At 36.5% G+C, this 21,748-nt stretch overlaps 1 protein-coding gene across 1 annotated transcript in view; it reads left to right on the forward strand.

Annotated features, from left to right (window-relative positions):
• The window catches only part of KCNH8 (potassium voltage-gated channel subfamily H member 8), a 176,423-nt gene that overhangs the window by 113,379 nt on the left and 41,296 nt on the right, over positions 1-21,748 (forward strand). Inside the window, exon 8 of the mRNA XM_009086107.4 lies at positions 18,353-18,550. Within this exon, the coding sequence (XP_009084355.1) occupies positions 18,353-18,550 (198 nt within the window). The remainder of the gene's footprint in view (positions 1-18,352; positions 18,551-21,748) is intronic.

The following is a 21,748-nucleotide window of genomic DNA, read 5'->3' on the forward strand; positions in this document are numbered from 1 at the left end:
ACACACCATGGGCACTGCTTATAGATGTTGGAAACCTCTACCTCAGCAAGTTGTCCCATCTTAGGAAAGCGTTGTTCCATGTGCACCACTTTGACTCTAATACCTGATAAAACCACCACTCTTAGACACATCATTCCTACCCACTGGAGACAGTGGTACAGTTCTTGTCCTGCTTTCCCTTTTTAGCATTTTTAGGTCCCTCTCTGCTACATTTCACCTTGTTCCCGTCATTTATTTTCATTGGTGAAACAGATGTCTCAGGGGACATGGCACCATCCCCACCAACCTATAAAAAGGTAAATTTTCTGTTAGCTGACACAGAGTAGAGGCTAGACTGTGCTTAGGTTCCTGGCTGATCCTAACACTCCGGTTCCATTGGTTCCCATTTCTGTAGTTTAATTGGCATGGACTCTTTATTTGCTGATTGCTGTTTTGTATTAGTATATACTGAGCTGTATACTATACCCTTTAAAGGTATTATTAAACATGAGAGAATGATTTTTCTACCTGACTCAAGAGGAAAGAGATAATTTTGAAAATATTTCCTGTGGCTGAAGCCATTCATTCTGTGAGAACCATGTGAGCTGTTGAAATCCAGCTGTCTTGAGTGTAGCAAGGAGATTAGGAGAGGGCCAAGAGTCAGGATGCTGGCTCCCTTAGATAATCAAAACTGTCAAGTATAATTTGTGCCACTGTCTCAAGAAAACATTCCTTCCTGTCCACCAGAAATTTAACTGCAACTTTTTATTATTCCTACAGTAACACAACATTCTGGCAATGGATGGGGTTGTTATCAATGAGAAATACAGCAAAAAAATAACCTGTGTTTTTTATAGTTAATAATTTTTTTAATAAGCTTTAAAATCAGTCCTTTAAAGAGCATTGTTCTTCAGCTATTTAATTTATCTTTATTTCAGTTGAATAACTCAATTTTCATCTCAGGTTTTTACTCATTTTCTATTCGTTTTTTAATGTACAGCACTTTTAAAAATAAGAACTCGATTGTGCTTGGACCACATACTCTGCAATATAAAACTTCCCCCACACACTTTGTTTATCACACTCTTGCAGTCAGAGCCTTTAAAAGGACTTAGATGCTGACTCCCAGTGAATACCCACAATTAGCTGTCAGTGGGAAGGTACAGAAAAAGGTGCTCAGCACCCGAGTGGTGCCATTGGGAAATTTTGAAAGTAAGACTGCGCCTTTCACTCAGGTGTTATATGTCCCATGTTGGACTGAAGTGAACGGCCTGAATTCAAAAAACTACCTTTCCCACTGAGTTCTTCAGTAAATTTAGGTGCAGGGACAAGGTGACTGAAAGATCTCCACCTGATGCAGAGAGGAGAGAATCTCCAAGTATCTAAATCATGTAAAGATTGTCGTGCTTCTGGCCCAATGCAGAAGTTGGCTGAAATGGATTTTCCAAAATGCAGGTGTCCTACATCCTAGATGCAAACTTTAGGTTAAAACCTTGAGTTCAGGTTCCTAAATTCTGCCCAAATCCTTTGTGGTCCCCAGGTAGCTTCACTCTTGTCAGAATTTTGTAAGTCAGCATCAAGCTGGAATATCCACTAAGAGAGACATTTACCTGTAATTCTCTTGAGTTTCAACAGCCTGGGAAGTTTTAGTGCCAGGAAGGTTTTACCTAGTTTATGCTAAGAAACCAGAGGCAGCTGGTTTTAGTTTTCACAAGGTTCTGAGCAATTTTACCAGGAATTCTGAAGGTACAGGCTTAAGTTTATCCTTGACAATAGATACTTGTGGCATTGGTATATTTATTCAGGTTAAAACTCAGGCTATCCTCTTTTCAGAATAAAGACTATTTTTAGGTATGTGTGCATCTGCTAGTTCTTCCACAAATATTGTATATTAGTGAACTAACATGTTTTTGGTGTTCTTAGACCCAGCATAACCATTAGGGAAATAACAGTAGAAATCATATGGGAAAAATCAGTGCCATTTTTTCCATTGATCAATACAACATGTAATTTGTCAAAGCAATAATTAACGATTAGCTCCTCGTGTTTTCATATTATAGTAAGTCTCGGAATGTACTGCAGAAGCAGGTAAATATGAATGTATTTTTGCAAAGCAAAATTACTTAAATGGATAGACATGACAGAAGACTTGGTATGAAAGTTGAGATAGAGTTAGTGTTTATTTTTCTTTTTTGTATATGAATTATCTTCACTATTAACAATCTTAGATCATTCCAGACTTGTCCCTGTACAACATTTCCTTCTTCTAAAGGATTAAAAACTTGAATGTGACATGAGCACTTTTTACTAAATCTAAGCATTCAAAAAACATTTTAAAAATACGAAAAATACTGATATTTTTAAAAATGTGTGATTATCAGTCTGCTTTTGAACCCTCTGAGACTCATGTTTGCAAGACATTCTTAGCAACATTGGCCACCAGGAACTTAGTTCCGAAAAAAAAGAATGAAAACTGAGATTTTGTGTGATCACAAATCTCCAGGTAGTGGGGCTGTCAGAAAAATCAGCTAACAGAAGCCACATGTTAAAAGTGTAGCAGTAAGGAATGAAGAGGGTTTGGACCCAGATGATGGGAATGTTTGGTGCATGCAGGTACCTACTTCTGTATTCCAGACCTGCCTTCTGGGGTTTGAGCCTGGACCTACATCAAAACAGCTTCCAGTAATTTCAACAAATGTTCAGCTTGTGAAGAGCTAGTTCTAATGAGCTCCAACTGGAGTCTTGGGAAAGGCTGCAGCTGGCCCCTGCTCTCCTGCTGTCTGGCAGATGGCAAGGCTCAGCACAGGTGCCCAGCATTCTCTGGTCTGCTTTAGTGGGAACATCAGTTCAGTTTGTTTTGTGGCACTGTAAGAACTAAGTGAATTCTCCCCACTGCCAGAAAGAGTACTTGTAAATTTCCAAGGATCTCAGCCAAGAGAGCTGTGTTCTACTGTAAAATATTGGTCTGGTTTCACTGCTCCAAACACACATCCATCAGGTTAGAAGTGACAGGTGTAGATTTATGAATCCTTGTGCAGAACAAGAAAGAACATCATGCTGACTACTCTGCTCAGCACTGCACAGATATTATAGTGCATAAAATATTATAGTGCTAGCTCATTCACTCCCAGTGATCAATTGTTCACTTCAGTCTGTCATCTCTCTACCTGAATGTTTGACTTTAAATTTCTTTTCCAGTCTGCTTCATTATGTTCTCAATTATGGGTTTTCTTCATTTTTAGTCATTAGTAACAACAGAACCTATTCCTCCAGAACTATGGTCCTTTCTGGTTTTGAACATGCATCTTTAAGAAAAAGAGTTTTTAAAATACACTTATGTCATGCATGAGTGCTAGTATCTTCAATTTAGTAAAATCAATTTTAATGCTCCCTTGACCTGGGGTACCTGTATTGAAGCTCCATTATTGTGTGGAATAGAAATATCTGTATACTCACCTGCCTAGCTTTTTTGTTGGGTTTTTTGTTGTTGTTGTTGTTGGTTTGGGGTTTTTTTTTGTTTTTTTTTGTTTTTTTGTAGGAAACAGGGTTGAAAATTCACTGCTAATTAATGTTTGAAGGAAATGGTTGATGGTTACTACTCTTGTGAAGTATTTGGGGTATCAATATCTGTGAGACTCAGCCAGCTAGTTTGGGTGGTTGCTTGCAGCATTATAGAAAATAATTAGCCCCTGGAGTGTCACACAGAAATAATAAATAGGAATAAAGTAGACAACCAAAACAAGATGATCACTTTGAAGCTATGAAACTTTTCAGAGTACTCATCTTAAGAATGACTACAAACAGTACTTATTACATTGCACAGACTTTGAAAAAGGCAAGGATATACCAAAATTCTGAAGCATTACATAGTGATGAAACACTCTAAAGCAGTTCAAACAGAAAATTTTAATCCCAGGAGAATATCTGACATTGGAATGCTTTTAAATAATTTTATTGCCGGTTTTAATCCTTAAAAGTTTTAGTCCTCTGGGAAAGTAACGCTTTTATTGTACAACCAATGCATAAATTTTCCATGAATTCTTTGAGGTTCACAATATCTAGCCTTGTTAGAACAAATACAGATAAAATCATTACAATCATGAAGAAATTAGAATTAATGTACTATGTATTTCAAAACGACCAAAAAATCTTTATTTAAAATAATCTGCTGGATTTCTTACCTGAATGGTGAAAATATTTCTTTAAGTAAAGTGCTATATGTGAGGCCATATATATATATATATATATATATATATATTTGGAAAAGCTTCTGGTGTGAAATATTAATGAAGGAAAACTTTTTTTTTTCTCTAATTGATTTAGACTTTTGAATATGGTAGAAATGAGAGAAAGTTCATCTGGCTTTTGAAGAAATCCTATTTGCAGATAAACATGGCTATTCATTATTTTTAGTACAATAAAAACAGAGGCAGATAGTATTTTCTGTTTCTGTCAGTCGGTTAGATTGGACAGAGAGAAATTTACATGCTGCAAGGCAATTTCACATTCAAAACTGTAATCACCAGAACCTATGTGAGAAGTATGTGTGGAAACCTGTCTGCACATGGTAAAGACCTACACTTACAAATTAAGCTTTTGGAATGGCTTACAAATTTATATTTTAAAATATTCATAGAAATTAAGTTTGTGGAAATTATTCACTTTCTATTTGTAAACCCAAACCAGTGTTTTTGAGGTGCAGGTGTGTGAAGCTAAAATATCACTTATTGAGCTGAACTGAAGCATTCCCTTTGCATTTAGATTAACATCAATTTGTATTTTAGCTGCTCTTGGCCTTAGTAAGTCTTCCCTGCTGTTCTTTCCTATAGGCTCAGTCCCTTGATTAAACTGTGTTTTCCTTTACACACCGTACTTTGCCTTCTGATTGAACCATTTTAAGCAATCACCAAATAGCCCAGGACTGAGATACCCTATTGGATTTGTAGCCCAGAAAAAAGCAGGCATGATTATTAAATGGAGTATGAATTTTTGACATCATTATTAATACATTTCCAAGATTTTTTAGCTAGTAAGAAAATTTTTGGACAGTTTTTAAGTCAAAGGTAAAAATCTTGCATGCAGACGAAGCCCCTGAGATTTGACAAAGTGTCCTGCTGCATTGAACCACAGATTACCTGGGTATCATTTATTAATTCTACAAAGCAGTTTCTATCTCAGTGGAAAAGCTGTATCTGGACCAATTTCTGCAACCAGGACAGAAATTCTCAGTGCCACATGTAGGGGAAAAATCTGCCAAGTAAACAGCCCAGAAGAGGGGATAGTCCCAAGAGGTAAAATAACGCCACGATCTTTCCGCATGGCTCCTGTAATGGGAACACCAGAGAGTATAATTAATTGCAAGTTGAAAATATTGAGCATAGAAGCTCTGTTCAATCAATTTGAAGTTACATCAGAGTCTTTAACCCTTAGCTATACTTGGAACTGTAGCTCTCTTGGCTGCAGAGAACCTCTAGGGTTTATTTAAACCAGTTAGATAGTTGAACCAGGACTATCACATGCAGTAAATCAGGTCAAACCAGGTTTACTCCATCCAAGTCCTGAAAACCTCAGCTAGGTAGGTGTACTAGGGGTACACAACCCTCCTCTGAGAACTTTGTGCAATTTGCTAAAACATTAGTGTCTCTTACACATTGGTGTTAAAAGAAGTTCTATTAGGACTTGGAAATTTCTACTTCTGTTGTAAAGGTCGTGGCTTGGCTTTTCAATCCTGTTAAAACCCACAAAGCCTTTGCTATGTATTTTGAAATCTTCCCAGCAGCTGCTTCAATAGGTGATGGGACTGGCTCATTCCCATCACATAGGTAGAGATCCTAGGGTGCTAGAATTCCATGTTGCATTCCAAAGACATCCCATAAAGACTTCTTTTCTTTTGTGGCACAAGAATGCCTTAAATTTTTAATGTAGAGATGTCCTTTGCATATATTCCTATTTTCTATTTATTTATCCTTTTTCCCTGCCCCTTACCAGAGCAGGTGCTTGATAAAAGAAGGGGTTTCTGCTGCCAGAATAGAAAATCATTTCTGAACAGAAATGAAGAAATTATTCAAGAGTCTTTCCTTTCCAGACTCTCTTCCATTTTCCTATACTCTGAAAAATATTTCAGTTCCTTTTGTCCTTTAAGGTGACAGTGCTTAAAGTTACCTAGTACTTACTTTCAGTCAAAGAAGCCAATGATAAGCTGTGAGAGTACGTCAATGAATTCTGCAGCACGTAAAGTTTTTCACAAGACACATTCTGTAAAAGTAATTATACCTAATTATTTTAAATTGTTTTTCACTGTCAGGTTTAAGAGAGCTGGAGATAAAAATGCTAATGCTTAGGATTCCCTTATGTCACACTCTTCAAAAAGACCTGTCATGTCTGCAGAAACAAATGTATTATTTCAGAACTGCATCAGCTTTAAAAATGCAGCGTACTTTTCCATTAAGACACCACCTTTCTTCTTTACTTTTTTACTCTTTCTTTACATCAAGCCCATATTACACTGCAAATTCTTAAGGGTTTTTTTATTATCTTTAGATAGAATCCAGAGTAACAGATCCCCTGTTGTTATTCCCCTCACAAAAGCCAAATATGTTTGGATCTAAACTTCCTTGATTCAAGTGGCGCATAATAAAAAAATCATTGAAAAATGTTACTTATGCTCTAGAATCAAGGAATAAAAAAACTAAGACAAAACAAGAGCAAATAAAGTGCTAATGCCATTTATAATAGGGCTGCCTGTCAGAGGCAGGTCCCTGTACAACACAGTGGCTCCTTAGATAAGAACACAAAGGAAAATGTTTAGACAATGCTGTAAAATCTATGGAGCAAGCAAGGAGAGGATTGTAGCAAGGGTTAGGTTATCTAACCAGCATGGATGTCAGCAATAAAGAAGACAAGGAGAAATGGATGCCATGTAGGCTGCAGCAGTCTGTGCTGACCCAAACTGAACTCCATACTGTCATTACCATCTCCTGTGTGATCACGCAGGCCATTCAGATGGAAATTAGCATGGTTGTGTTGCAATTCTGCAATTAACTTTTCATTTGCAGTTAGACCTACAGAAGGAAACAGTTTCTGTGCTGAGGCTTCTGCTCCTGTTTTGCCAAACTGGGAGACTGCATATGAGCAGGTAGTAGGTGCTTGATTTCTGGAGTGGGAAAGATGGCAGGAGAGGGGAAGTACCACTGCCAGTGTCCACTTCTGGCATTACTCAGATTTAAAAAGCAGAGTCTGGAAGTAAACAGCTCTACTCTTGCAGACTGCTGACAGTTAGACAGAATGATAATATAAAATATATGTAGCAAGTGACACTGCTTTTCTAAAAAAATATAGCCCTCTTGATATCTTGCTCTTGCAAATAAACAATATTTTTTTTAACAAAGATTTTAAGATATAGATTACCACTGTCATTGCCTCCATGAGAATTTATTTGCAGATTCTGAGTCAGAACTTTAATATATTAACTCTTATGACTAAGAAATAGTCTTAAGAATGGAAAGACTTTATTTTGTATTTCTCTAATGGTGAGATCTGAGCAGGTGAGAACAGCTGGGTAGAGGTGAGATTAGTTTATGCACTATGCCATGCTTCACACACTTAGAAAGCTTTGCTAGCAACTTTAAAACTTACATTCTGCAGGGCTGTGTTGTGTGGGAGACTTTGGCATATTTTGATAATAAGTATTTCATTTTAAAGCCATCTCTGTTGCCTATGGAGGAGAGTGCTTATTTCTTTAAAAAGATATTAATAGCCTGCCTGTAGTAGCTCAAAACCTTTTGGGCATGATTTGGACTCTAAACACATAAAGCTGCAAAACAGGTTTCTAACTCTTTAGCTGACACCATAAAAAAACCCCTCATTAGCATCAATATTATTGCAGGAACACCTGGGGTGCTACTTATGGGTCAAGGCCCTCTTGTCTCCATTGCTGAATTAACACAGGATAAAAAGGCTGCTCTTGCCCAAGAGGATATTGCAGTCTAAATATAAGATCAGAAAAGCACTAACAGATGGGTACAGACTGATGGAGCACAGGGAAGCAAAGAGGGCATAGATGGACGTGCTCTTTGCACTGAATGGACCACCAGCACAAACGTGTCTAATTCCAAACTTAGCTGCAAGGCATTTAATAGCCTGGGAAAGGACAGTAACAGCCAGATTGCCTAAGGAGCAGTAATGTTAAATACTGAAACTCTTTCTGCAGTGACACTGTGAGTATTTCCTTAAAGAAGATGTTATCACATAATTTACATACTTCTGAATATGGCCTTACAATTTTATTTCTCAAATTACCTATGCATTTAGACTTGTATGGTTTACCTGTAATCTAAAAATTAAATTAACATTAATCTATTTAACAAAAAAAGTAATTAATTTACTTATGCTACTAATTTTTTTTAGCATAAGAACCCTAGGAAAATATACTGGGGAGAAGAAAGCAAGATAATTTTCAAAAAATGAAAAGGTGTTTTTCTTCACTCCAAAGATGTTAATAGCATTGGAGCTGTTTGTAAAACTATTCCTAGTAAAAAAATATAAAGCTTTTAATAGAAATAGTTAGCTATATTAAGTGCTTTGCATGTATTGTCTTCTACTATTGCAGAAAGTTGATATTAAAAATTTCCCCATCTTGTCTTTTTTTTGGACCTGATGGTCCAAAGGTCTTTTCCAATCTAGTTGATTCTGTGATTCAGTGGTGTGGGGAAGAGAGAGTAAACAGCTGACTTGCAAAAGTAAGAGGGATTTAAATCTCCCACGTTTTTAAACACAGTCATCTAACAAATTACTGTTGAGAAGAGCTGTACCAGCTTATCACAGAGAAGAGTTTCAAGAACATTCCTTTTCTAAATGACTCTTTGATAAATGAGGCTGAAGGAAGTCATGACCTAGTTCTGCAGGAATGCAGGTGCACTGACCATGCACGCTGGAGCTTCTTTGCAACAGCAAATCTAAATGTTTAGAGAGCTGTCATAAAATGAGGAATGTGTTCCTTTCAGGTCTGCTGAGTCAGCTCTTAAAATCCTTATACATAGCTCTTGTAGGTAATAGAGACAGGTCTCTGCCTTGGAATAAATGTATCTCTGCTGTAAGGAGAATCTCTATTACATTATGCTGTGAGACTGGCACGGAGATATGTTGGAGTCTTCCTCATAAATGTGAGGAACAGATCTGTCTGATTTGTTTAGCCCTCCACAGAATACCAGCTGCATGTCCCAGAGATGCAATCTGCAGCAATGCAGTGTAGGGGTGAGGGACAACTCACCCAGAGCCTCATGGAGGTGATAACCTCTGTGTTCCTGCAGAGCACTGGCTGCCTTTTGGAGACTGTCTTGAAGCTCTGCCCCCAGTACCTCTCTTTTCTTTCTTCTTTCACCAGAATAAACTCTACTTGTAGGCATGAAGTAACTTCTCCAGAAAGATAATATTTTGCCACATGGTGGAGAAGAAATGTAAACATCTAATTCACATGAATTATCTGCCAAAGAAGCATCTAGGGCTCTGATCTGGGAAACTTTATCTGGGCTCTTCCTCAAGGATTTCTCACAGTAGGAGAAAAAGTAAAAGTGCAAAACTTTATTTTGCAGACGAAAGAAGATAGGACAACAATTTAGAAATTTTAAGATTTAATGCATCAACTATAGTTAGATTCTGGCTAGAAATGTGCAGGGCTTGAAATGTGTCAAGCTGTTGATAATTCATGTGGACTGCGCTTTGTAGAGTGTTTATGTAGCATTTTGCATCAGGTGGAAGATATGCCAAACTCTTTTAACTTGTTGCTAACTAAATATTTTAAAACATAGTTTTCCAATATTGCTTTCTAATAAAATGCTATCATTGCAAATATTTAATATTGGGACTTTTGCTCTACTATTTTTAAGACATGAACATGCCCAGGAGTGATTAACCAGAGGCCTTTTGCATTATAATTCTTATGGTGCCTCCACTTGGGTGGATTGCAAGCTTCCCATAGGAGGTACCTCTCCTTGCCCTTATGGCTTCCCAGAACGAAAATGTAAATTATTTAACAGACCACACCTTGGTAATGACAAGAAATGACTTCCTACAAGGAAGTTTTGTGCATATCTTGAAGGTGGCAGCAATTTTACCAAGAGAAAAGAGAAATGTTATATTTTAATTCAAAGTAGTGATATTTGCAATTTAGAGTTGAATTTTATCAGATAATTAAAGCCTAATTTTCAGGTTTTTCAGCACTTCTGTGGGCTCAGCTGTGTTTTTCTTGTTATAAGGAACATTGCAATTAGATCTTAGATTTTTTTTTTCCTGTTTTAATTCCTTGATTGAGCTCCTCTTCCCACTGAAACTGATTAATTCATTGAGTATTTATTTCACCATGAAAGTTTCATTTTCGAGGAAAACAATGGGTCAATATCTTGTTATGACTTTGTCAAGTTAGATGAGTTAAAGCTCAGCAAAATGCAACTTTTTTTCATGCTATCTTCTAAGTGCACATTCAAGTAGGAATGCAACAACCAATTTATTTACAAAGAGCATTCATTAGCCTTATAGAAGAATTCACCTTTCAACTCAAATTAACTTTTGGTAGACCTGCCAGAGGTTAAGCTTGTATCTAAAAATGCTCGAACACAACAAGGAGTTCAGGGGAAGTTTGGAAAGCTCTATGGGTTTTGAAAGTATTTAAAAAACATCCTTCTCAATGTACACCTCTAGATGGTAGAAAAATTCCATAAGGATCTTGGGGATGATACAGTGTCCTCCAGATTATTGCACCTGCAAAGGATAAGGCAGGCATTCAAAAGGAACCAGATATGAGGGCATTCATGTCACCTACCTGCCTTTGACTGCAGAGGTTTGTGAATCTTGAATGTCCAAGCCTCATGAGCAATACAGGGACCTTTAATATTTATCATTGTTTTTCTCTTCTGACTGCCTTATGTCCAAGTTAAAACTTTCTCTGGATGATGCTGCAGATGCTCAAAAATCAGTGGTAAAATTCCCAAAGTCTGGCAGAAGATTAAAATTTCATCTGCTCAAACCCTGATTTTTTAATTTCATCCATTAAAAAGAAAAAAATTTAAAAAAAATGTAGATGCAAGGGTCTGAATTGTCAGCTTTATTAGGAGTGTGTTCGTTCCTTGGATTTTGGCTCATGACCATCTCTCTCTTCATGTGGTAATTTGGGAAGAGATATAATAAAAATTCTATCCAGTTCCTCTGCAATGGAAATCAAATGGCATATTTATTGAATCTATCCATTCCTAGTGTTCACCTGAATTCCTATATGACAAGGATCCTCAAAGTTGCTACTGGTGGATCTAAAATTTTGGAGAGATGTCTCATCATGGTTTGTTTCTGAGAATGATGTGGCTTTGAAATTCTCAGCTATTTTACTTGTAATTTAAAAATATTCCATTTTTGTCATTTTCATTGTTTGCAAGCTCCCCAAAAATATTCTGTTAATATTTTCACAGGGATGTTTAAATGATGTATATATATATAGCACTTACATGAAAGAAGACTCTATTTTTTTTTTATGGATTAGACTTTAAAGAGGTGAACATCTGAGATCTGAAGCATGAAATCTTCTTAGAAAATGTCCTCTCCCCTCTGAAGATTTTATCTGCTGAATAGAAAGAGGCATAGAGAACTTAATGAAAAAGGGTTGTTTTTCTTCTTCTTGATTACATATTAAAGGGGGTTTTGAGGTGTTTGCTTTTCTTTCTTATTGTCTGTAACGTCCACATTCATCAAGTAAATTTATATAAACTTCTGTATATGTCTGTAGAAAATCTTGTGTAGTTTCCATCAAAGTAATATCCACATGCCTCACATTTTGGCACTTGAAAATCTACTCAACCAGAGGTTAAGTATACTCTGCTTGTACAAATTTAGCATAGCCCTTCACTACCTGGGTTAGCTGATGCAACCAATGCACCAGAAATTTTCCAGGGATTATGACCTTAACATAGAAAAATGGGGGGAAATACTAAAATAGACATAAACTAGATTTAAAAGTAGACAGATAATGGGTTTCAAAGGTAAAGAAAGGCAATGCTCTGATGTGTGGAGGGCAGATAGTCCTGCCTTGCATTGATCCAAAGCACTAATTCCCATCCTTCCTGCACACCTGGCAGTTCCAAGTCAGCACAGCTGGTACCTGGGCTCTGCTCCCAGGGTCACACAGGGCAGTCTTGAGAGCACCTCTACCACAAGGACTTCATTCACAGGCAGTTGAGATAAAATTATATTTCATATAGGCCCAGTTAAACCTGTGTCTTTGCCATATCATGTCAAAAATTTCCTTCCACAAAATTTGAATACTGCAGTAGGTGTTCTTTTATTCCTGTAACACTACCAGTGTCATTCATAGCCATGTTATGTCTTTCTAGTTTAAGGAAAATATCATTAAATTCATCACAATAAAGAATATACTCTGATAAGGACCATATTTTTCAAAGCTAAAATAAGAGGGATTTATAATAAATTATTTTGAGACTAACATTTTTAAGCAGTCTCACTTGAGAAATATGTTAATGTCTTTATCATATTTGTTTTCTTTCTCATTTTAGGTGTCCACTCTTTGCAGGAAAGTGTGTTAGCAAAATAAAGATCAAGGGAACTAGAATAATGCTAATTGTTTCTGATTGTCCTTCAGCTATTATGATTATGTCTGTTATAATAATATCGAAATCACTCTAGTTTAAATTTCATACATTGCTAATTAGTTTTAACTTATCTTAAGTTATTTTTATCTCAGCTAATGTTCTTCAAATATAATCCTCTTGGCCAGAGCTGTTCCTTTGTACTCTGTACTTGTTGACCTATCATATTGACACACTTCTGGTTTCCTCTTACACAGACAACACTTATTTATTGTCTTATTTTTAAATTCATGTCCTGTATTTTACTAGTGTGCAATTCTGCGCATTTAAGCACAGCTGGAGCTGTGTTTTCACACTCTCAGAGCCTGCAGCTGTGTCACATGTTCAGGAGTGTGTCTTGTTTGGTGGGGTTTTTTTTTTTTTTTGGGGGGGGGGCAGGTGGGGGGAGGGAAGGGGAAAGGTTTATGAAATATTTTTTTGTTTTTTCCTAATTTGTGTGGAAAAAAAGCCTGATTCCTGTTCTTCTTATTGACCCAGTCCAGTAAGATCTGGCACATTTACTGTCCTCCAGAAGCAGTGGTATGATTGCTCTTGTCATCTCTGGGGTTCTTTAATCCTAAAACCATCTGCTCTGGTACCTGGGAGCCTCCCCTAACATGACAGGCCAAGCTCCACTATAAATCAAACCTGTAAACAAATGGTCAGGTTTTGTGACAATGAAAGAGTAACAGCAATATTCCACAGGGTGAAATAGTAGGAATGGTGCTGTTTGGTCTGCTAAGAGTCTGGGGAAAAACTACAAATGTTTTAGCAGAGAAAAGTGGCACATGTCAAAAACATTTTGGCTAGACAGGGATAAAAAAATCTTTGAAGCTCTTGTGAAGAGCCTGAGTAATCACCATGAGAACAGAGGCAATGATTATTCAATAATACTGTCATACACACAAGAAGAAGTAAAGTGATTTCATCCTCTTATACACCTTTAGATTCTGAATGTATTATATCAGTCAGCAACATCTAGGGAGTAATTGTGCAAAATTCTTTGGAAGCAGTCTTAAAAATGGAGCTGCTGTTTTAATGTCTAATGAATGATAATTAGGGTTTGATATGGTAAAATGTATTCATTATGCTGTTCTGAAAAATCTCATCTCAAATACAATATTAGCTCTGGCCTCCCCTCTTCAAATGAACTTCAGCTATGACACATTCTGAAGAAACCACACAGACAGTTGAGGGAAGTGATTTGGACCTCTAATATCAAAGAAACTCTAATCCCAGGTGCTTTTACCTAAAAAGAAGGAAATTCACCTACTTGGTCTCTCTTCACAACTGTTCTGCCTTAAGGTTTATTGTGTGGAGGTTAATACAAAGAAATATAGAGATGGATACAACTGAGAATCTTGATTCATTGAGATCAATGGAAACATGAACCATTTACCCCCATTTAAAATGGAAATAACAGATGTTTATTTGCAGATCAGAGGGTGCTGCTAAGTGATGAAAGGGTGGTGTGCTTTGCTGTGCAAGCCTACAGCTCTAGATCTGAAATTAGGAGCTATCAGCAGTGATCAGGGACTACTGCAGTAGGAACCAGCACAGCTCTCAGGCTACATGGTGATTTTAATTTAAAAATGCATTCCAGTGATGAAGGATCTAATTTCTCTTGTACAGTTTTTATCTTCTCCTTAATGGCACTAAACTCCTCACTGCAACACACATTAGTAGTCACAGGATAGTGACTTCTGTATTGAGACTTAAAATCTATTTATATCAGGAGGCTGCATGTGCTCCAGTTCAGGACATTTTTCTATTGTTATTTCTTTTCAGTTGAATCAGAAAAACAAAACTCAGTCTCAGACATACTCCTTAAATATAATCCTCACTAAATACAATCCACAGTGTCCTTTAGTTAATTCCAGCATTTCTCACTACATATTCTCTTTTTCTGCTATCAGCCTAGTATTGCTTGCTCTCTCTCCTCACTAGCATGAAAGGGCCAAGTATTGTCTGGCCCTGAATAAGGTTGAAATACTGTTTAAACATCAAAAATATGTGGTTATGTGAGAGCAGATAGGCTTTTCTACCTTCATATTTCCCACAGGAATACTTGAAATCTCTAAATTTGATGTGGAATCAGAGCTGAGAGAAGCTTGGCCTTTGTCTCATGCTTTTCTCTTTCAGCATCATCACTGCTATTGCTTCCAGACATTGAGGGATGGTCTCAGAGGCACTCCTTATCCACACCTTTTTACTCTTCTTGACACTGTAGTGCAGAATAAACCAGAGACTTTGGGCCTTCTTCTAACTGGAAAAGAAAATACTGTTCTAGTTTTTAAAATAAGTGCTATTGTTAATTAATGCATTAGAAAATGCAACTAATTTCTAAGTTTTTGAAGTACCAGACAGTATTTTGGTATGTTAAGTGTCTGGCATAAAAGAAGAATCTAAGTGGTAGTATAGAATGAAGCTGCAAATTACAGGGAGAATTGTACATACCCAAGGCAGAGAAAGCACCCGGCCAGGGGAAGGACTGATTTTCTGGATGTCTAGCAAATGAAATAATGTGATTTACATCCAGTTAAAAACTATGTCATCTATGAAGGTTTAAAAGCTTTTTTTAGGCTTCTGCTGATACTTGAGCACTTCCCAGATATAAGTAAATGAAACTCAATACAGATTCTTACAGCAATTTTCAAAGTAGCCTAATGGAGCTAGATATCCAATTCCTATTGACTTTTCCAATGGGACTTGATTACTTAAGTGCTCTTTTTCCCTTTGAAAGGCCTTCCTCTTAATTATGCTAATTGGTGCTTTAAAATGTTTTCAAAGTCAGAGAGCTGTGCCTAGACAATGCTAATTCTGAACCAGACAAGATTCATAATGCTAGATTCTAGGAAGCTCCCTCGGACTGCAAGGTATATTTATTTTTCTCTTCTTCCCCGAGGGCAGAAATTAATTACTCAAGCTTGCCAGAGAATCTGCTGAGAGCTGTTGCCTACAGGAACTGAAGAGAAAAAGGCATTAGTCAGTGATGCTACCTCATGACTATTTCCATTGGCTGATGAAAGTATTTTACACCCAACTGGATCTTGCCTCTACCCTGAAACTGGAAAAAAAAAATGTAGTGCTATCAACAAATATGAGAAGTACAATTGATCTGGAATGTATTGCAGCATTTTATGTACTCTGGCTGGAACACCACTTTATATAAGTTTTTCAGAAGTTCCTGATTAGGATAATCTCTGCCAGCCAAAACAAATGAGAAGCTGTAAACATGGTCTTATCTACAAGCCAGAAAAATATATTTTTGGGGTTTTCCCTTTCAGACATACATTTTCTATTCCAAGTCTAAATATCTACATAAATTTACTTCATAGTTTTCTTTACATTGTGGGCATTACTTTAGCAATCATTGAGAAATGCTAATCATTGCTGACTGCTGCTGTTTTAGCCCAGTGATAAGCCATATATCCTACTGAGGGGATTTACCACATTACTAGACACTGGATACTAAACTCATCTCAAATACTGGCATATTGGCCAGAAGTGTTTGCTGGAAATTGTAAAATTATTATATTGGCATTTTGGTAGTAGAATTATTGTAGAAATATGATAGAGACTTCTACTGATTGATTGATTGACATTTTACAATATAGACACATATCTTTGTACCTTACTTTTACTAGCAGTATGAATCCTTCAGGAGCAATGATGTTTCAGTAGGGTTGGATGAAAACCTTGAACATAAAGTGAGTTGTGAAGCAGAAACCAACTCACATAAATCTCTCAGTTAAAGAATGCAGTCATCCACTTTTCCTGGGTAGCTCTGGAAATGCACAAAAAGTGAGAAAAATGGAAATACACAGGCTGAGAATTGGTGGATTTTAGAACACTCTGAGGCAGGAGATTGTCTCTTAAAAGGCATATCTGTTACAGTTCTTTAAAATAACTTATTTCAGTTTTGCAGTTGAAACAATCTTGAGTTGATCTTGAACTTTATGATTGTATTGCTTTATACTAGGTTTAGATAGAGCTTTTTTAACTTTGTCCCCTCTCTGCCAGAGATTTTCTTAGGTTTTTATTCTTTACTCTTTAATGTGTGTGGTTACATTCCCTACTATAGAAATATAGGAAATAAATCTGCCATACAAAGGACCATGCTACTGTTGGGGAAATGTGGTGTAATCTCAGAAAAAAAGTAGTGCACAGAGTACTTGTATTGACTCAGCTAGACTTCTTTTTTTCTTTTTCCCATTTTGCTCTACTTTCATTGTAAATAATTGGGAGCCACAAATATAAAATATCCCCACTTGATCAATACTGTCTACCAAGGCAAAATCAAGGAGATTTTCTTAGGCTTTCCTGTCTGTTGATGAGGTAAAACATCCTACTCAGTACTGCCATTGTATGGCAATGAAGATTGCTTTCATTTATGCTTTTGATCAAATTCCCTGTCCTGCACAGACTGGATCAGCAGGGTCATGGCCAGACCTTGCTGTGCCATTACCCAGCTCTTCTGGATGAGCTTTCTCTGGAGGACAGCATGCCAGAAAGCCTGGAGCCGAGCATGGGAGCAACCATGGTTCAGCAGATCTTCTCTAGGTGCTAAATTCCTGCAGACTTCCTTCCCAACTTGATAGGAAGTGCTGGGACAGATACTCTGCATCCACCCCCTAGACAGAACAGCTGTCATTTGCAGACATTCTGTGCAATGAGATTTCCCCCAGTTCATATTTGGATTCTTCGAATGGATGAATCCATGGATTCTGACTGAATTCATGGATGCTGACTGAAGTGGAGAGAGAATAATCTTCAGGAGGTGATTCAGTCTGTCAGGTCCCAGCTTAAAAAAGGGGGACCCCCCCCCCCAAAGAACTAAAGAACTTTTCTAAAAATAAAACTCTCTCTGTCAGGATTATTTTCTTTTGGCAGTTCTCCCTGTATACCCAAGGAAGATTCCCAGTCTCCCAAGCAAGCTGTTTAACAGGCAAAACTGGGCACACAAATAGATTTTTATCCTTCTTTTTTCCCCAGTCTTGATTTTTGTGAAGCATCGTGTTCATGTAATTCATTCAGGTTGTGTTTTCCAGCTGGATATTTTTTCCTGCATTGTTGCTTTGGGGTTGTTTTGTTGTTTTTTTTCAAATATCTGAGGCAGTAGCTAATTCTGCTTTCTTTGGCACACATAGACCCATTATCAAAATGAAAGGAAGCATTTAATGAACAATTTAGAAAATACTTACTGAAGCATGTTTTGAAAATTAATTCTGGTTTGTAAGTTATGTTTAGTTCTTTGAATCTTTTCTACTGTAAAAAGAAACATGTGAAAAGCTCTGAATATGTAATTACTATTATAATGATTTAGTCTTAGAATGTCAAAAAGCTTTCCAAGCATTAATTAATGGAAAGAACCAAATGATGTTGCATTGTTGCTGCAGTGCTATTAGGTGAAGATTTTTTTCTTTTTAGTGACTTAATGGCTTTTATAAATTATTTAATTAGACCTGTAATATGCAATTCAAAACCACTTGATTTCAATGCAGAAATACAATTCTTATCATAAAAAATTGCACATAAAAATAAATATCCCAGAGACACAATACTTAATGTGCTGCATAAATTCCCGCAGTTTGATGTTCTTCTTTTTCTTGGAATTATGTGAAGAGTATAATGTTTTTTAAGTAGATTTGGGGGGCTTTTAAAACTTTTTTTTTAATATAATGTAAAGTTTTCACAGTGGTGTCAGCATTACTGAAAAGTAACTCTTCTTATGCTTTGTTTTGCAGGTTGGCTTCATGAGCTAGGAAAACGAATTGAATCTCCTTATTATGAGAATAATACACTTGGAGGCCCATCAATCAGAAGTGCCTATATAGCTGCCCTGTATTTCACACTCAGCAGCCTCACCAGTGTTGGCTTTGGAAATGTTTCAGCCAATACTGATGCTGAGAAGATCTTCTCCATTTGCACAATGCTGATTGGGGGTAGGTACAATTAAGTGTCATTTGAAACCTTTTCAAGGACAAGGAAAAAGTCAAATAAAAGCTGAAATGTTGCTAAGTTTCTTAAAAGAAACTCCAAAAAATACAACAGAAAGCTTAATAAATTTAATTTTAAATGGTAAAAGAAGGAAAAAACTTTGTTTGGTTTCCACTAGATCAACTCTCTCAGGTAGATATATTTCTAACCTTTGTTCATTTATGGTGAAGAAAGATGGTGTTGCCCACTGAAATGAAAGTTCACATTATTAACACTGGAAGTGTTAACACTGGAAGTGGCCCAGCCATGTGTTGGGGATTCCAGTCATTTGTGGCAGACACTTTTCCAGACATCCAGGTATGATGTGCACACCAGCTGCAGCTCCATCCCCAGAGCAGCCCTGGGAATGGCAATGACGGGAGGTGGGCAGCCCACAGGAAAAGTGTCTGTGAGCTGGTGTGTATCTTATCTGAAGGACGAGACCAGAAGGAGAGACAGGACAGAGCCAGGAGACTGTTAGGTGAGCCCTGGCATAAAAAATTATTAAAAAAGCCAATCGATTATCATTGATAAAAATTTGATTCAGAATTGAATCAGAATGCAATTTTTGGTCATATTTGGAGCTCTTAGTAACATTTTTATTTATGTTGATTACCTGCTTGTATTGTTGGAGTAAGCCGCTTTGCATGATAAATTCTCCTGGCACCAAGAAATTGGAAATTTGACTCCTGAAAGTAAGAGAGCACTACGATTTACCAGTAAGCTATATATTTGCAGCATTAAGTGGTAAAAGAACTTTTCAATGAATTATTTTCATTTTCCTCATTCCTGAAAATGAGAGGCAATAATATAATGAATCATCCAAGAATGAAATAATTTTGGTTTTCACTATGTCACAAAACCACAAGCAGTTCATTAATTTCTTTTGGTGGTTGCATAAAATTGTAATTTTAAAACACACTGTGGTGTCTATTCTTTGGGGCTTTCACTACATAAAATGTGTTGTAATGAAGGAAGGAGTTTTCATTTCTATCAAAGAATCAAGAGGTCTGTATAAGGCAATGATGAATATTTAATCCACCTTAATATGGCAGAGCTTTCATAGAGTAGAATATAGAAGTATCCTATACATTTATTTAGCCCAATAATAACAATTTCACATTTATTTTTTGTAATATGCTTGTACATTGAATAACTTGTGAAGAACTAGTCAGGTGAGTGGAGTAAGAGGGAACTGATAACTAAAAGGTGAAGTTGCTTAAAGGCAAGCAGGTAGGAGAATGGATTTATAACTGCAGGGGTCCAGTGAAGAAGATATGTCCTGGTAAAAAAAGCAGAGCAGGCCAATCTGCAGCTATTTTCTTGAGGAATTATATTTTAGATACTATTGAGGCAACTCAAGGAAAGATGAAAGAGGTAGAATGATACTGTGAAGATTGGTGGGCATGCCTTAGAAAACTCTGTTAGGAATAAGGCATTAATCTGTATGCTTAGGGACATTATGCCTCATCATTTCTTAAAACCTACTTTAGTGTATCTTTTTGACTGATATTTAATTTCAAAATTCCCTAATGGAAAGTGAGGTTCTGAGAAAAATTAGTGTCAGTTTCTCAGTCTTTTTGACCAAGCCATTAGTTAATGAAATTCAGGTGTAATGGATAAGGTGAGTTAGTTTATCAGTAGTTTTTTCTGTATCACTTTAATGTATGACACTACAAACTGAAAAAATGAAGTAAATTTACTTAAACCTTCAAATAATTGAAGACAGAAAAAAAAACATAAACTTAACAAATAAATTGCATATAAAATACTTTTTGCATATTACTGTCCTCTTCACATAAATTTTTATTTTGCATAGATTTGAAATTTAAATTTTTAATAAGTTATATCCTGAAGATAAAGGATCTTGTGCAATACAGTAAGTCTTCTTAAAGTTGGAAAGAAAATTTACCTATTAAAATGTAACCAGAATTCCTAGGACACCCAGCATCTCTAAAATATTGATCAGATCTGCCCTCCAGTAGGTGATCATACCATATTCTCTCTCATACTCTCCATGTTCTTTCAGCAAATAATGTGTATTTTTGTATTTAAAGATTGGAGGCCCACTCTAGTAACTCCAGTCCCATATGGGATCAGAGGTGTTCCTTTGTTCCCTAAGCAAAATGTAATTTAAAGTATCTATTAAAATAAAGGCCACTGTGTGAAATACAGTTCATAGAAGTTTTGAACTTGTCCTACTTGAGTTTAGGCAGAGGTGGAATAGGTTTCTTACAGAAAGTAGGGTAAGTGTATGATTATTTGATAAAGAATTTTAATGCCTGTCACAGCCAAGAATAGCTTGTCATTATGAGAAGCAGTTGCCTTCCAATATATATAGGCAAAGACAGATTCTACCATAATATTAAAATTCCAGATGATATTTGTGCCTATAATAACATCACTGAGATCTCTATGCTGTCCAGCTCCTAACCTGGGAGTCTGATGAGGGACTTTGATCACATGTGAGTCTTATATTTGCATTCATACACCACCTAACTCTTTATCCCCACCCCCTTTTTAAACTGATTATTGCATCCTTAAAGAGGTTACACTATTTCTTTAACCTATTTATCTGTGTCTGGCTGAATTTTTTCAGACCTAGCTGTCATATTTCTAATAAAATATCCTGTATCTAGTATTATACTAGTCCCTCACATTCTGTTGCTCTAGCTTCTGACATTAATGACTTAGAAACTCACTGCACCATCATGAGCAACACCTAGCTGAAATAGCTGATTATTTTTAGAAATAAATTTCCAGTTGGGCTTAGTATTCTTACTACATCCACAATACTTTTTTTTCCCTGTTATTTCTACACTGCAGTGTAGAAATAGCAGAAAAATAGCTATTTTTCTGCACCCCCTTCACAATAAGGACATAGATATTGTTACTAGCTTCTTTGCATTTTTCTCAGCCTGTAAAAGTTTTCTAACACTCCAAACTACAGAATTTTCTATTTCTACTATTTAAAAGTGAATCCTTTCCTCCTCCTGTTCTCCCTTGTCTCTTCTCACTCACTCTGAACTTCTGTAAAGTGACATACAAGGTCAACAACTTGTTTGTCTCATTTATAAACCAATTCCTTTGTCACTCTGAGCAGCTTGTCTGCTTTCTTTCAAGCACCATAAACACAGATGTATCTTTAGAGAAATAATCAAGAT

Source organism: Serinus canaria, chromosome 2 (genome assembly GCF_022539315.1).
Source record: "Serinus canaria isolate serCan28SL12 chromosome 2, serCan2020, whole genome shotgun sequence".
Taxonomy (NCBI): Eukaryota; Metazoa; Chordata; class Aves; order Passeriformes; family Fringillidae; genus Serinus; species Serinus canaria.